The sequence below is a fragment of the Sinohyriopsis cumingii genome, chromosome 7, assembly GCF_028554795.1.
Source record: "Sinohyriopsis cumingii isolate HCF-2022 chromosome 7, ASM2855479v2, whole genome shotgun sequence".
In the NCBI taxonomy this organism is placed as follows: Eukaryota; Metazoa; Mollusca; class Bivalvia; order Unionida; family Unionidae; genus Sinohyriopsis; species Sinohyriopsis cumingii.
The window spans coordinates 22356364-22372578 of NC_142967.1; the positions used below are offsets into that span (position 1 = coordinate 22356364).

The following is a 16215-nucleotide window of genomic DNA, read 5'->3' on the forward strand; positions in this document are numbered from 1 at the left end:
ACATAACCACTTAAAAGCTGTGATCTACTATATTTGGTGACTGACTGGCTGACTGCATCAATTTTATTCACAACACAAAGGAGGGATGCTTTCTATTTGTGTTACAAAGAGGATGGGTAGGTAGACCTTTGTGTGAGGACTGAAAGTTAGTGATCTCATGTATCTGCAGACAGTGTAAAGTGTTAAAAGCTTATACTTTATAATAAGATTGAGTCATGTCCACCTGTCTCTGGTGTTAAGTTCTGCATCTACCAAACACATATAAAGTCCTTTATTTTAGGTGAATTGTACTTTTTGAAGTAGGAGAGGTACATACTATTTGGTACATTGACCTTTGACCAAGTTATTACATAATATGATATAATGTGATTTATCCCATATCATCCATGTGAAGTTCAATAAGTGCTGATATGAATAAAATACAACTCATAGTTAAAACAATTTATTTTACTCCAAAAATGTAGTTTGGTAGTAATGCACAAATATGAAAACAGCAGCTGAAATAGTTCAAAGACCATTCGTATAAGACGTTGCTTGGTACCTCATAAAATTGTTTTTGACAAGCAAGACTAAGTACATTTGTTACTTGTACAGTCACGAGCTATATCACAGATTATTGAAAAAATTAAGATTGGATATATGTATCACGGTACCAATTGTTTTCCCAATGACCTCAATGCTAATGTTTTGTGAAATAAATATGTTTAACATCCTACCTCAGCATGCATGTCACACACTGTCATAGAGAACAATGTTAGATAGATTGTCAATTTGACAAGGACAAAACCAGGTACTCCATTGCATTTAAGAGAGATAACTCTGCTGGAACTAGACAGGGGTAAGAGTTAGCTAGTCACAACAGTCACATATTCAGCCATGTGTACCACATTAAAAAAATATTTAAAAAAAACAAAATATGATCTAGATAGGAATTAACATAATCTCAATGTTGCCAAGAGGCTCAACTTTTTTTAAGCCTAACAGAAAGTACAACTCTTACATAATGCACCAATCACAGCTAGTGTTGTTGTTTATTTCTGAATGCAATGTTCCTTACACCTTAAGCTCCACCAAACTGGGGTTGTACAATTGGTACAATTATACTTTATGACCAACCATTCTGTGGTGTCTCTAGATTTTACAGTCATCTAAACATCTGGATTGTATAAAGCAAAATAATTTTTTATATATAATTTAAATGACATTATTTCTTAAAGCACATAATATATTCAATTACATTCAATGTTTATTCTCATTAACATTTTCATGCTCTTAAAGTATTGCATGGTTATCCCTAACTGTACATCCAACTCTTTATTAAAAAAAAGGAAGGCAATCTTCATTAGCTGGAGAGGACAGACATATAAGCAATCTTTTTAACAAATTACTGTAAAAATAGACATCTTTCTCTTTTTCTAGAATGCTTCAAAGACAAATTTAACTAGCAAACATTTTGTTATCTTATTGCTAGATGTTAATGACTGACGATACTTATGCATTAGAGAATTCATGTAAGACCAAGTAATCCAAATTTGCATTTGCAACAGTATTATGTCTAGATATATTCCATATTTCGTCTTGTCCTAGAAGGCCATCTTTTGTAAAGAAATAACCTTAGTTTTATCAAGATTAATATTTAGGATGCATTTATTACAGTAATTGAACTATGTGATTTATCTACACCTTGCATAGAACAAAAAAATGTGTAACATTGTCGTTTTATACATTTTCTACAAACGTTCAATCAGAAGCACATTACGGTCACTTACGTAGGTAATGTACACAGTATTACACTATTATCACCTTCACAGATGATATATAGCTGCTGAAGAATCATGTACACAGAATTATGCTACTGAGATGTTCCTGCATGAACAAATAAAATCTACCATAATGTTGAAATTGTTGATTCTACACTTGTAAAACAATCCTTACAGTATGAAGCCTCTCAAACAAGAATGTTTGAGAAAATAAAATAAGTATTTGCTGGAGAATGATTTTATAGAACCAAGTAAAGGTGACTGTATTTTATGATGTATTTTTGTGCTAAAACCAATAATACTTTCCACATATGCACCAACTATAGAAACGTGTACAGCATGACCAAACCAGAATCATTTCCATTGCTAAGAATTGATGGCTGCATTGACAAGAAGAGCAAATATGTCACCAAATTTGACCTATTGAAAGGATTCTGTCAAACTCCACTGATGGAAAGGGCAAAGAAAATGTCTGCATCCATAATTCCAGATGGACTTTATCCATATAAAGTGATGCCATTTGGGATGAAAGGTTCAACTTGTACTTTCCAATGTTTAATGCACATGATAACATCCAGTTGAGATAATTATGGCTCTAAAATTGATAACGTCATCATCAACAACTACACATGGAGAGATCACTTGGAAACTGTTTGGAAATTCTTTGATAGACTCAGTGATGCAAATATGACAATTTAAGTAAAAATTAGTTTTGTCGTGGTTGTGTTACATTCTTAGGACATATTGTGAGACACAGTCAAGTAAAACCTATATTAGTTAAAAGCCTGGCTATCTCTGAACTACATGTGTATATAAGTTACAAAACAGTTAGAGGCCATGCTTCTGAGTACACCAGTTCTTTCAGTAAATCATTAAAATGTATGTTGATGTCAGTGATGTTTGAGTTGGTGGAAAATTGATTCAATAAGACAACTATGGTGAAGATCATCCAGTGTTATTTTTCTCACAATTAAACTAGCACCAGAGAAATTATTCCACAACTGAGAAGGAATGTTTTGCTTTGATATTGGCATTCCAACACTTTGAAGTGTATAATTTAGTTTAGCTCCGTTTTTGATTATTTTATTCAGTGATCGCAACCCCCTTAATTTCATTAGCAAAATGACAAACAAAAATTAGGGATTATTCAGTTTCATGTTGCAGGAATATAATATTGACATCAGACATAGCTGGGGAAAAGATAATCTAATTGCCAGTGCACTTTCACATGTACAATAGTATTATGTTGTTGCATGTACATTTTATGGCATTCATAAGACATCATATAACATAATTTTAATCATATTTACATGGGACTAATATTCAAAAGAAAGCTTTATTGTATTAATCTCTTTTTCTTTATGAGGGTAGGTGTTATGTATATTTAATTTGTTGTTTGTTGCTTTTCTCCATGATTATATGTTACATTTATCTGTATTTTGTAACTGAACTATGTCAAAAATCAAGTTAATGGTGTACCTAACTAGTGGCATTTATTTTGTACACAACATATTACATAGTTATTACTTCTCTATGATTATAGAATAAGTATTCGGATCATTATTATTAGTGGTATTATTTGGGATTTAATTCACCATACTGTAAGTTCTTTTTAAATGTTCACTTTGTATTCTGTGGAAGTAAATTATTTGTTGAGTTTTACAAAACTTGCTGGTTTTTGCTAATTTTTGATACTTAGTTTGATGCCATAGAGTCATAACATGTGGTTTTAAATTTAATTGGGTATGAGAACATATCATTTACTCCCAGTAATCATTTTCATTTGCATTATTGTAATTTTTGTTTGCTTATTTCCCATTCCATTCTAACCCAGTGTGACCTAAGCTGTGTAAAAATCATTCCTACATGTATATGTAATAGATACAAATATCATTCCTACCTGTATATGTAGTAGATCATATCACTATGATGTCTGCAGTGTGGCAGTTTATAGTGATGTCTAGCACTGGGGCATCATGCCGCAGACATGTAGCATGATGTCCCAACCAGTGACATTATCCTGACACCAGGCCAACCAGTCCTAACACTAACCTCTTAATGCTGAGCGCCAAGCGAGGTAGCTGTTAGTACCATTTTTGTAAGTTTTGGTATAACTCAGCCGGGGATCGAACCCACGACCTCCCGCTTCCGAGGCTGACGCTCTAACCACTAGGCCACTGGAGCAGTCTATGTGCATGTGTAATAGGATGGCCATGGTATGTTGGCAATGAAGCGATAGTATGATGGTGATCATTATCAGCATCTTACCTTTGCCATCATACTATCACTATCTTGTCAGTGTACCATGGTGCTATCATCATTGCACCATCATGATATCATTGTGCTGATATTGCCATCATACAATAATAACACCTAGCATCGCGTTTATTAGTGGTTACGTGATGTTAAAATAGTCCCAAAAAGTACATATACTTCTCTTTATGTATTTTTTGCAACAGGTATATTGTGGTATTTATTTAATACGCGACAAAATGGGTTGGCACTGAACTGATCGTACAGAATGATTCAGACACTGTTCTAAAAGCTTTAATTAAATTTGTATTGAGACATGGTATCCCAGAAGTACTAGTTACAGACCAGGGTCACAAGTTTTACAAGAATCTTTCTAATACAGTTTCTCAATGAATGATCATAGAACAGCATCATCATACCACCCTCAAACCGGTGGACAAATGGAATGATTTGTTTGAATACAGCCAAGTCAGAACCCAGGAAAGATTCCAGTTAGGAAAACGATGTGAGTGATTTAGACCTATGCATGTCAAAGTTGGACAGTAAGTTAGAGAGGTCCCTGTTATGACCACCTCTATACTATAATGATGGAACGTGCCTTTAATCGTACTTTGGGCCAACCTTTTCTCCTTCAACAGGAAAACAAAAAGATACTTGTTGGACAGATGTACATAAAGGGACAAAGTTTTTATTTTGTACCAGTCCCTGAAAACGTGCTATTTTCCTTTGTAAACCTTTAAAGTGGGGGACCTTCTAGCTTGTGCAATTCTGCCCATGGTTGAAGGGTTGAACTGATTCTGTTGCAAGACTCTCCAGACAAGAGATAAGCATGAAAACAGCCAGGCAATGATGGAACACGTCCGTTGGAGGATGTTTGAAAAGATTTGTCCTAGACTGGATAATGCTGGGTAGATATATCAATACTAGAAGGTCCTTGATTCAGGATTAGTTACAGAGCAGAGGGGCAATCAGAATCATTTTGCACATCTAGCCCCTCAACTATGTATTATCTATAGAATTATAATGTGGAGGGGGATATTCTGGCCCTCCTAACTGAGAAAAAGAGCTAAGCTTCAGGATTTGGTACAGGGGAAAGGAAGGTGGACAGTTTGTGATTCCACCTGGTTGTAAAAATACCAAACATCGGATGCCCACATAACATCAATGGATTGAGGGACCATTCTGTATGGAGAATTTGTTCCCGATTTGACAGAAGTGGCCAAGACAATGAGTCTGCTAGGAATATGTTTGATCTCAATATTGATGTGATGTGATGTGATTTGGATTTTTAATGTAGCTTTAAAAATTTTTCAGTCATATCGCTATGATGTCTGCAATGTGGCAGTTTATAGTGATGTCTAGCACTGTGGCATCATGCCGCAGATATGTAGCATGATGTCCCACCCAGTCACATTATCCTGACACCGGGCCGACCAGTCCTAACACTAACCTCTTAATGCTGAGTGCCAAGCGAGGCAGCTGTTAGTACCGTTTTTGTAAGTCTTTGGTATGACTCGGCCAGGGATCGAACCCACGACCTCCCGCATCCGATGCGGACGCTCTAACCACTAGGCCACCAGAGCGGTATCTCAGTATTGATGTAGCATTGTGTGCACAATGGCAGAATGTCCTGACCAGAGTACAGAGTTGGGGTGATTTGATACTGCCCTGTTTAAGGAGGTATGTCACCTCTGCCCATGACACAATAAGCTCCATCTCATTTTTGAGATAATAAAATAATGAAAGGCTTCGATGATAGCTTTATCTGTATGAGATTATGTTCAGACCTGTATCATCTGGACCCCATTGGTCATTGACAGTGTGGTAACAGATGGGTTGCTCAACCACAGGTGCTTGCATTTGGGTGACATATTCCTGTTTGAGCCAATCTTGGTTGCATCAATGATCCAGGAATGATACTATCTTACTTGTTGCACTGATCCTGTTATTGGGAAGCAACCCAGCAAGATAAGATCTGCTGCTACATAAAACAATCCAAAGAGTTGCAGAAACTCATAGTATTCAAGGTTTGAATTATACTGATATTTCTTTATGTTAGGATAAATGTCAAAATTACATGTTTAAATCAAAATGAAAGTAAATCAGTCTTTTTATAAATTCTCATTTTGACTTACTAAATTGCAGAAATAAAGAAGAGAACTGCTAAATTTAAATACAATGTTAAATTGAGTGAAAGTTGAAAACTAGTTATATGCAAGCATAACTTTAGCAACCTATTGCGTTCAAAGAGTATTTATTGGTGGACAAAATAATGAATTTGTAGTAATCAAAAGGAACTGGTTTAGTAAGATTTTGGTAGTGTATACTGCAGGTTCTGTTAGTAGGGTTGTGTAGTGAGCCATTAGTGTAACATCTACACCACTCTCTGCATGGGTTCAAGTCTTGGACTTGGGCTAATTTGGTTATGTGAGAAAGCTTGACAGTAGTTTCTCTTGGGTTGATGGTTTTATAGCCTATCTTGTGCTGAAAATGGTGTCAAACCCCATAACAACAGTAACAACAAGTAACATTTTTGACAAAATGGGGCAAAACAACTATTACAACTGTAATGAAACAGATAACTGAATAATTTACAAAGTTAGTTCCCCCATGGACCAGAGGTAGTAATATATAAACAACTTTGACCATCATCAAATGGATGACTACTGTGATGTTTCTGCAATTTGGAATAAATGCTTGAATGTAGGTCACACTGAACAGATAAGAAAGATGTTGAATTAGAACAAGGACATTATTATAATAAAAAGTTTTTAACTGAACTTTTAAAGTAGGTCAAAACAATGAAATCTGTTCAAAGATGCACCCAAAGTGTAAGCAGCAGATGAAGAATTAACGTGAAATCACATTATTTTGAATAATTACAAAAAATAGGTCACAATGATATTGGCTTGGTTTGTGACACATGTCCAACCTAAGCTGGACATTCAGAGTAATTTTGGTAATAGACCTGAAGGTATTGTAGCTTAACCAGAACAGAATTCTTAAGTCAGCCTGTAATAAATCTTGGAAATAGCTCGCAGGGATCATCTTTTGCTACACAAAACCTGTTCATACCTAGGTGTACCTAGTGTAACTGACGCCAGTAGATGAGATGGTCACCTTAAATAAGTGACATGATTTTCGGACTATTTCAAATAGATCCTGGGTAGTAGCTTTAAATTATGCCATTTTTGTGCTCTATCAATCATGCTCCTGTTCTCCAGTGTAAGTTTGTTGATAATAAATGAGAGAGAGAGAGAGAGAGAATATATATATATATATATATATATATATATATATACACTTAAAACAGGGATATTCTTGAACCAGTGTATATAAAACAAAGAAACTTATATTCAATATTCACATTTATTTATGATTTTGATTGCACCAAGTTCATAATTTGTACAATAAACATTTTTGCCTTAATAAGTGCTTTATTTACATAATATCTGTTGGCAGATAAATGCATTTATTTTTCACTGTTTGTAATATTTTGTATTTTCTTTCTTCTTTCAAATGGTCTGTAAATATATCATTCAATTGGCAAGATATGAGATTGATATTCATAATATACCACACACATACAAATAAGTCAATGAGAATGATATTCATAATATACCACACACATACAAATAAGTCAATGAGAATGATGTATCTGTATGTTGACTAAAAATGCACAATTATAAAATGTGGTCAAAGTATGCAAAAAAGTGGAAAAATGTTAACCTCAAGACCATAGATTGAGTCCTCCTCTGGCAAAATTAAGAACCATAAGACCAAAGATAGACTCCTTCTCTGGCAAAGTAAGAACCCCAAGACTAAAGATGGACCCCTCTCCTGGCAAAGTAAGAACCTCAAGACCAAAAGTGGACATGTACCCCTACAAGATATGCTATTTTACTATAATCCTGCTTTTACTTCCATGTTTAATGAAATAATTTGAAGAAACTATCATACATAAATTTCTGTAAAGTCAACTCTTATATACAGTGATAGATGTATTTTAAATACAAATAAAATATAGCACTATAACAAAACAAACACATCAAGAACATTTATAACATGTCATAAAATCTTACTTGATGAATTACACATTATCTTTTGAGATGAAGAAAGTGATAAATGTACAGAAAGTTTCTGAGACAATGAATGAAACAGTGAAAGAGAGAAGGGGAGAGAGAGAAAAGTAAGAGATTTGCATAATCAAGCTTTATATCAATCTCATAAAGATTTTGGATGTATGCCCTACATTCACTATGTTATATCTCTAACAAACATTAATCTAATTTGCTTGTAAACATACCTATCACAAACATAAATATTATCTCTGTGATGATTATTCCGATGATTCACTTCAAGCAAGAAATGATACTCAGTGGGTCACACCCAAATCCTATATTTAAACTTTCTTCAACATACAATTCTGAGATGATGCACACTGGGTCACACCCATGTTCTTTATATAAAATTTGTTAATCATACAATTCTTAGAGATGATGTTCAGTGGGTCATACCCAAGTCCTATGTACAAGCTTTGTTCAATATACAATTTAAGCACAAAACACTACTCTGGATTGCCATTATACAGGACATCAGAGATTACTTTCTCGATATTCATTGGGAGAGGTAAATAGCATCATGGGAGTCCTTGTTCTAGGTGTCATCATGGCCATCTGTAAAACAGTATCGGAAAGAGATATTATTTCTGAGCATACTAGTATTTTGTGCTCAAAAGGAAGCTTATAGTCAAAGAAAATACACAAGCCAATGGTTAAAAAACTGCATTTGCCATCAGATAAAATGCAAACTGAAATTAAATGATTATGAGAAAAATTTGTTTTACATACCAGACATTGAAAACCTGACAGGAAAATTATGAAAGCACTTGTTTATTTTTCTTAGAAAAGTAATTAGGACAGTTAATTTTCGCAAAAATGATAAACACGCTTATAGCAGTCAGAAGAAAAAAAGCTAATGAGAAAATCCCTCACACAGATTTTAAACACTCACATATCAAGATTTTGAACACTCACACATCAAGATTATGAACACTCACACATCAAGATTTTGAACACTCACACATCAAGATTTGAAACAATCACACATTAAGATTTGAAACTCTCACACATTAAGATTTGAAACACTCACACATTAAGATTTGAAACAATCACACATTAAGATTTGAAACACTCACACATTAAGATTTGAAACACTCACACATTAGGATTTGAATCTCTCACACATTAAGATTTGAGTGTACATTAAGATTTGAAACTCTCACACATTAAGATTTGAAACTCTAACACACAAAGATTTGAAACTCTCATACATTAAGATTTGAAACACTCACACATTAAGATTTGAAACTCACATTACGAATTGAAACAATCACACATTAAGATTTGAAACACTCACACATTAAGATTTGAAACTCTCACACATTAAGATTTGAAACACTCACACATTAAGATTTGAATCTCTCACACATTAAGATTTGAGTGTACATTAAGATTTGAAACTCTCACAAATTAAGATCTGAGTGTACATTAAGATTTGAAACTCTCACACATTAAGATCTGAGTGTACATTAAGATTTGAAACTCTCACACATTAAGATTTGAAACTCTCACACATTAAGATTTGAAACTCTCACACATTAAGATTTGAGTGTACATTAAGATTTGAAACACTCACACATTAAGATTTGAAACAATCACACATTAAGATTTGAAACTCTCATACATTAAGATTTGAAACAATCACACATTAAGATTTGAAACACTCACACATTAAGATTTGAAACAATCAACCATTAAGATTTGAAACAATCACCCATTAAGATTTGAAACTCTCACACATTAAGATTTGAAACTCTCACACACAAAGATTTGAAACTCTCACAAATTAAGATTTGAGTGTACATTCCGATTTGAAACTCTCACACATTAAGATTTGAAACAATCACACATCAAGATTTGAAACTCTCATACATTAAGATTTGAAACACTCATACATTAAGATTTGAAACTCTCACACATTAAGATTTGAAACACTCATACATTAAGATTTGAAACACTCAGACATTAAGATTTAAAACTCTCATACATTAAGATTTGAAACACATCAAGATTTGAAACTCTCATACATTAAGATTTGAAACACTCATACATTAAGATTTGAAACTCTCACACATTAAGATTTGAAACACTCATACAATAAGATTTGAAACACTCACACATTAAGATTTGAAACTCTCATACATCAATATTTGAAACAATCACACATCAAGATTTGAAACTCTCATACATTAAGATTTGAAACACTCACACATTAAGATTTTAAACTCTCATACATTAAGATTTGAAACACTCACACATTAAGATTTGAAACTCTCACACATTTAGATTTGAGTGTACATTAAGATTTGAAACACTCACACATCAAGATTTGAAACACTCACATATTAAGATTTGAAACACTCACACATTAATATTTGAGTGTACATTAAGATTTGAAACACTCACACATCAAGATTTGAAACCTTCACACATCAAGATTTGAAACACTCACACATTAAGATTTAAACACTCACACATTAAGATTTGAAACTCTCACAAATTAAGATTCGAAACTCACACATTAAGAATTGAAACAATCACACATTAAGATTTGAAACACTCACACATTAGGATTTGAATCTCTCACACATTAAGATTTGAGTGTACATTAAGATTTGAAACTCTCACACATTAAGATTTGAAACTCACACATTAAGAATTGAAACAATCACACATTAAGATTTGAAACATTCACACATTAAGATTTGAAACTCTCACACATTAAGATTTGAAACACTCACACATTAAGATTTGAAACACTCACACATTAAGATTTGAAACTCTCACAAATTAAGATTTGAGTGCACATTAAGATTTGAAAGTCTCACACATTAAGATTTGAAACACTCACACACTAAGATTTGAAACAATCACACATCAAGATTTGAGTATACATTAAGATTTGAAACACTCACACATTAAGATTTGAAACTCACACATTTAGATTTAAGCTGTACATTAAAATTTGAAACACTCACACATTAAGATTTGAAACTCTCACACATTAATATTTGAGTGTACATTAAGATTTGAAACACTCACACATTAAGAATTAAAATATCAAATATGCAAATGTCAGGAACAAAATCAGAGGACCAAATGTAATTAAAATTATACCTTTTGGAACGAAAAATGTATCAATTATCTTGCAGAGATAGGTTAATCAGCCTTTAAGTATAAATATTTTCACTTTCTTCACTTCCATAATCAGTGTTTCTTTTAGATATAAATGATCACATTTTTGTACCATCAATGTTTTCCTTTGTTGGCTTTAACAACACTTTCAACACATTATTGGCTCTATCATGTCAAGGAAGTGGAAGCAAATTGCCTTTCCATTTTACAAATGACTACTCCATCATGTCAAGAAGTGGAAGCAAATTGCCTTTCCACTTTCCAAATAATACAGTTCCATCATGTCAAGGAAATGGAAGCGAAGTGCCTTTCCATTTTACAAACAACACAGCTCATCTGCCTCTAGTCAGGGGATGAGCCACCATGGCATCCTAAACCCTTTTCTTACCAACATGAAGCAGACGATAACATGATGGATTTACTGCTTAATAAATTGTCATTTTCACCATAATAAAGGTCTATAATCATTTTTAATACATGTAGTGAAAAATTTTGAAATTATCTAGTTTCACTTAGTGGAAAGGGGACTTCATCTTTTTAATGCCATCAAAATATGTAATTACATGAAATGTTACAAATGACATGAACTGTAAGCCAATGAAAAATCATTTCCAATGATATCATGCAGTAATATTTGATATCATGGTTCATACAGACCCAGTGAGTTGCTTTTGAAGGGCTTTGCAAGGAATTTAAAAGGGAGTTCAAAATATTTTCAGAGAGTATTTTTGTCATAAGCAAGCTGAAGTGCATAAATGGGTACAAAAGCAGACTCCTCCCCCACTAAACTACCTCCTCACTAAACTACATTACTAATGGGTGCACTAATGCAAGGGACACTACTCTATTTGAGAACACCTGTGCTGTGTCATTTCATCCAAACTTTTTCCCTTAAAAAATATATTTATTCAATTGTTTTGAAAAATACATAAACAAGAAATTATTCTAAATTAAATAGTTAAATAATTTATTCAGCTTTAAAGTTTTGTAGTCTCTCAAATAAATGTACGGAGTTTGGGGAAAAATTCAAAGACTTTTCAAGATTCAAGGATTTTATAAGCTGCGTGTTTAGGGCCATAACTCTACCCAAAATAGAGTTGATGAGACAAAAGCCATAAAAGGCACATCTAGGTCAATTAGTAGTCCTATAATGTAAGATGTATCAAATGCTATTTGTGTTCTGTTGCTACGTCTTACTGCCTCAAAAACAACATTGTGTAGTGTGCTGATATGTTGACTAACATCGGAACAAGACAGAATATTTTAAAGAATATCTCACACCTTTGGCAGTGCACATCAAAGCTTTTCCACAAATTAAAGTCATGTTGATTTAGGCAGACTTTACTTACTCTGATGTCTTTTCTCAAATAAATTCAAATTCTCACACAAGCAAATGGAAGTTGTTTCAAGTTCCTTTGACCTACATTTCATTTGGTTCAGAAATGCCAAAACAGGTTAAAAGGATGATAAATTTCTCGAATGAAACAAAGCTATCTAAACACTTTCTTCAGTATTAGTATGTTTTGATTTGTTTCAATAAAGAAACAATCTTCGACCTAATCTGATTTCGGCATTCCTGGCTTCTACTGCATTACAGCCAGCTGAACGGAACAATGGTTAAAGAGCATGGCCTTGTCCAGACCTATGCAACTGTCACAGATCAGGGCCTTGTCAAGGCTCATGCAATCATCACAGACCAGGGCCTTGTCAAAGCTCATGCAATTGTCATAGACCAGGGCCTTGTCCAGGCCTATGCAACTGTCACAAATCAGGGCCTTGTCAAGGCTCATGCAATCATCACAGACCAGGGCCTTGTCAAAGCTCATGCAATTGTCACAGACCTGTGCCTTGTCCAGACCTATGCAACTGTCACAGACCAGGGCCTTGTCAAGGCCCATGCAATGGCCATAGATCAGGGCCTTGTCAAGGTCCATGCAATGGTTACAGACCAGGGCCTTGTCAAGGCTCATGCAATTGTCATAGACCAGGTCCTTGTCAAGGCCCATGCAATGGTTAAAGACCAGGGCCTTGTCAAGGCCCATGCAATGGTCATAGACCAGGGCCTTGTCAAGGCCCATGCAATGGTTACAGACCAGGGCCTTGTCAAGGCTCATGCAATCGTCATAGACCAGGGCCTTGTCAAGACCCATGCAATGGTTACAGATCAGGGCCTTGTCAAGGCTCATATAATGGCCATAGATCAGGGCCTTGTCAGAGCCCATGCAATGGTTATAGACTAGGGCCTTGTCAAGGCTCATGCAATGGTCACAGATCAGGGCCTTGTCAAGGCCCATGCAATGGTCACAGACAAGTTGCGTTTTTACAACAGATTAATGGTGGCAAACAAAAGGAAATTATAGCCTTGCAAAGCTGCAACCTAGTAAGCATTAAAAAAAAAAAGGATTTATAAGCTAATTTAATCTACCTGTGTTGATTTTGGAGCCTTTGTAATAGATTTTGTGATGGGAGATACAACAGCTGTGGGTTTCTGTGGTGTGAATGGACAGACTTTCTTTTTTGGTGCAACTTTGAAAATGTAGTCTATTTCCTTTTCACAGGACATGAGCACTTTTGGCAGGTCTTTGTTAAAGTCTTCATCACTGTGTCGCTTCTTGGCTAGCAAAGTTGTATTATTTGTGTTAGGTACCTTGGGGTTCTGTGGCATTTGTGGAGAAGTCTTGAGATCAACAATGTGAACAGCTGGGCTGTCAAACTGTAATGAAACAGGAAATGTTTCAGCAATATTAATTTACAGTCAAGTTTGATATATGACAGAAGCAATGTGTAGCAATGATTATGTATTAAGTCTGACATATGATAGAAACAATGTGTAGCAATCATTATGTATAATGGCTTTATCATTTCCTCATTTCATCAATATTCTCTCAATGCCACAACTAAATTGAATAAGTCCAGTTCAAAATTTTTTAATCAAAGTTGCAATTAACACATTAGCACCTCTAATCCTAAAAGTTATAAGTATTAATCTCATAATAGGTATTAAAAGTTCCATGACTGGCATACAAAGTGCATATGGTACATTCGCCTACAACTTAAAACACTGATAAAACATCATGGTTATCTATTATCGTTATGGAAAATAGTATGTCTATATAAGACACTGTTATCGAAAACATTCTGTTTAAGAGCATTAATCACCTGTACTAAGTAAAAACTTGCATGTACTTTTGCTCATGTTCATGTCTTCTTCATTATGAGTAAAACCCATCTAACGATAATGATTGGCAGAACCTGGCTTGATCTTTCTATTTCTGTACAAGACAAAATTATCACGATAATGATCTGCAGAACCTGGCTTGATCTATTTCTATACAAGACAAAATTATCATGTTAATGATTGGCAGAACCTGGCTTGATCTTTCTATTTCTATACAAGACAAAATTATCATCATATGGAGCATTCTTCATCCAGGATTAAATTTTCTGTATTAAGGAAATTAAAATTCTTTCCATGATGGGGGCAACAAACAAAAAAAAAAAAAAGAAAATGCAAAAGGATACTGCAAAAAGTTAACCATTATTCCAAATCCTGAACAGATTTGTCTGTGTCCTAACAGGTGAACATCTTAAGAAATGCTTTATTGGGAAAAGTCCATCAATACTTACACTTTTTATCTTTATTTCTCCAATAATCTTTTCTGGAGTTTTACAACAGGTGGACATATTTTCTTTCTCATCAAAATCTATGGTCTGCAAATGAATGCATAAATGTGAGATGATAAAAGTCATTCATCTTCTAAGTATGTACTATTTTGATATTATTAAGTCAGGCTCCTGGGAGTTGTGTTACATGACAAGAATTTGAATGTTGTGGAAATAAAGTTTTTTTCCCAACATTACAGTGTGTTGTTTTACTGTTGATGTTTTTTAGTAAAATAAGTCGTAAGCGAAGGTACCATATTCATTCATTTAATGGGAAAAAATGTTTTATTTGATACTTTACCTTCAAAGTTAATGTGAATAATATAACATTAGAACATAGTTGTCAAGAACCCATTAAAATTAATTCATGTGCAAAGAGGACTGCTAGTTGTAGTGTAAGAAGAGACCAAATTCTGTCTGTTTTATTGATAAAGACTATGAGACGACAGACTAAAGTTAATTCTACCTATTTTATTGATGTGTAAAGATGTTTGTATGAGATGGCAGGATGAAGTTGATTCTAACTACTTCGTTGATTTGTAAAGATGTTTGTTCATATAAAATGGCAGACTAAAGTTAATTCTACCTATTTTATTAATGTGTAAAGATGTCTGTATGAGACGGCAGGCTGAAGTTAATTCTGACTACTTCATTGATTTGTAAAGATGTTTGTTTGTACGAGATGGCAGACTAAAGTTAATTCTACCTACTGTATTGATGTGTAAAGATGTTTGTTCATACGAGATCACGTGCTAAAGTTAATTCTATTTAATTGATGCATAAAGATGTTTGTTTGTTCGTTCATATGAGATGGCTACTGTATTGATGTGTATAGATGTTTGTTCATATGAGATGACTACTGTATTGCTGTGTAAAGGTGTTTGTTCGTATGAGATGCTTTATTGATGTGTGATGATGTTTGTATGAGATGGCTACTGTATTTATGTGTAAAGATGTTTGTTTATATGAGATGGCTACTGTATTGATGTGTAAAGTTGTTTGTTTGTATGAGATGGCTACTGTATTGATGTGTAATGATGTTTGTTTGTATGAGATGGCTACTGCATTGATGTGTAAAGATGTTTGTTCCTGTGAGATGGCTACTGTATTGATGTGTAATGATGTTTGTTTGTATGAGATGGCTACTGTACTGATGTGTAAAGATGTTTGTTTGTATGAGATGGCTACTGTACTGATGTGTAAAGATGTTTGTTTGTATGAGATGGCTACTGTACTGATGTGTAAAGATGTTTGTTCATATGAGATGGCTACTGTACTGATGT

General features: G+C 34.0%; 1 protein-coding gene across 5 annotated transcripts in view; it reads right to left on the minus strand.

Annotated features, from left to right (window-relative positions):
- Positions 1-7363: 7363 nt before the first annotated feature.
- Positions 7364-16215, minus strand: part of LOC149794870 (rho GTPase-activating protein 19-like) — a 107077-nt gene continuing 98225 nt past the window's right edge. For 2 of the 5 annotated variants that reach the window (XM_089964514.1, XM_089964513.1), the window contains 3 exons: positions 14897-14980; positions 13695-13982; positions 7364-8689 (listed from right to left, as the gene is read on the minus strand). In XM_089964514.1, coding sequence (XP_089820640.1) covers positions 8609-8689; positions 13695-13982; positions 14897-14980 — 453 coding nt within the window. In that variant the 3' untranslated portion in view covers positions 7364-8608. The remainder of the gene's footprint in view (positions 8690-13694; positions 13983-14896; positions 14981-16215) is intronic. The other 3 variants (XM_089964517.1, XM_089964518.1, XM_089964516.1) reach the window with 3 other exon arrangements.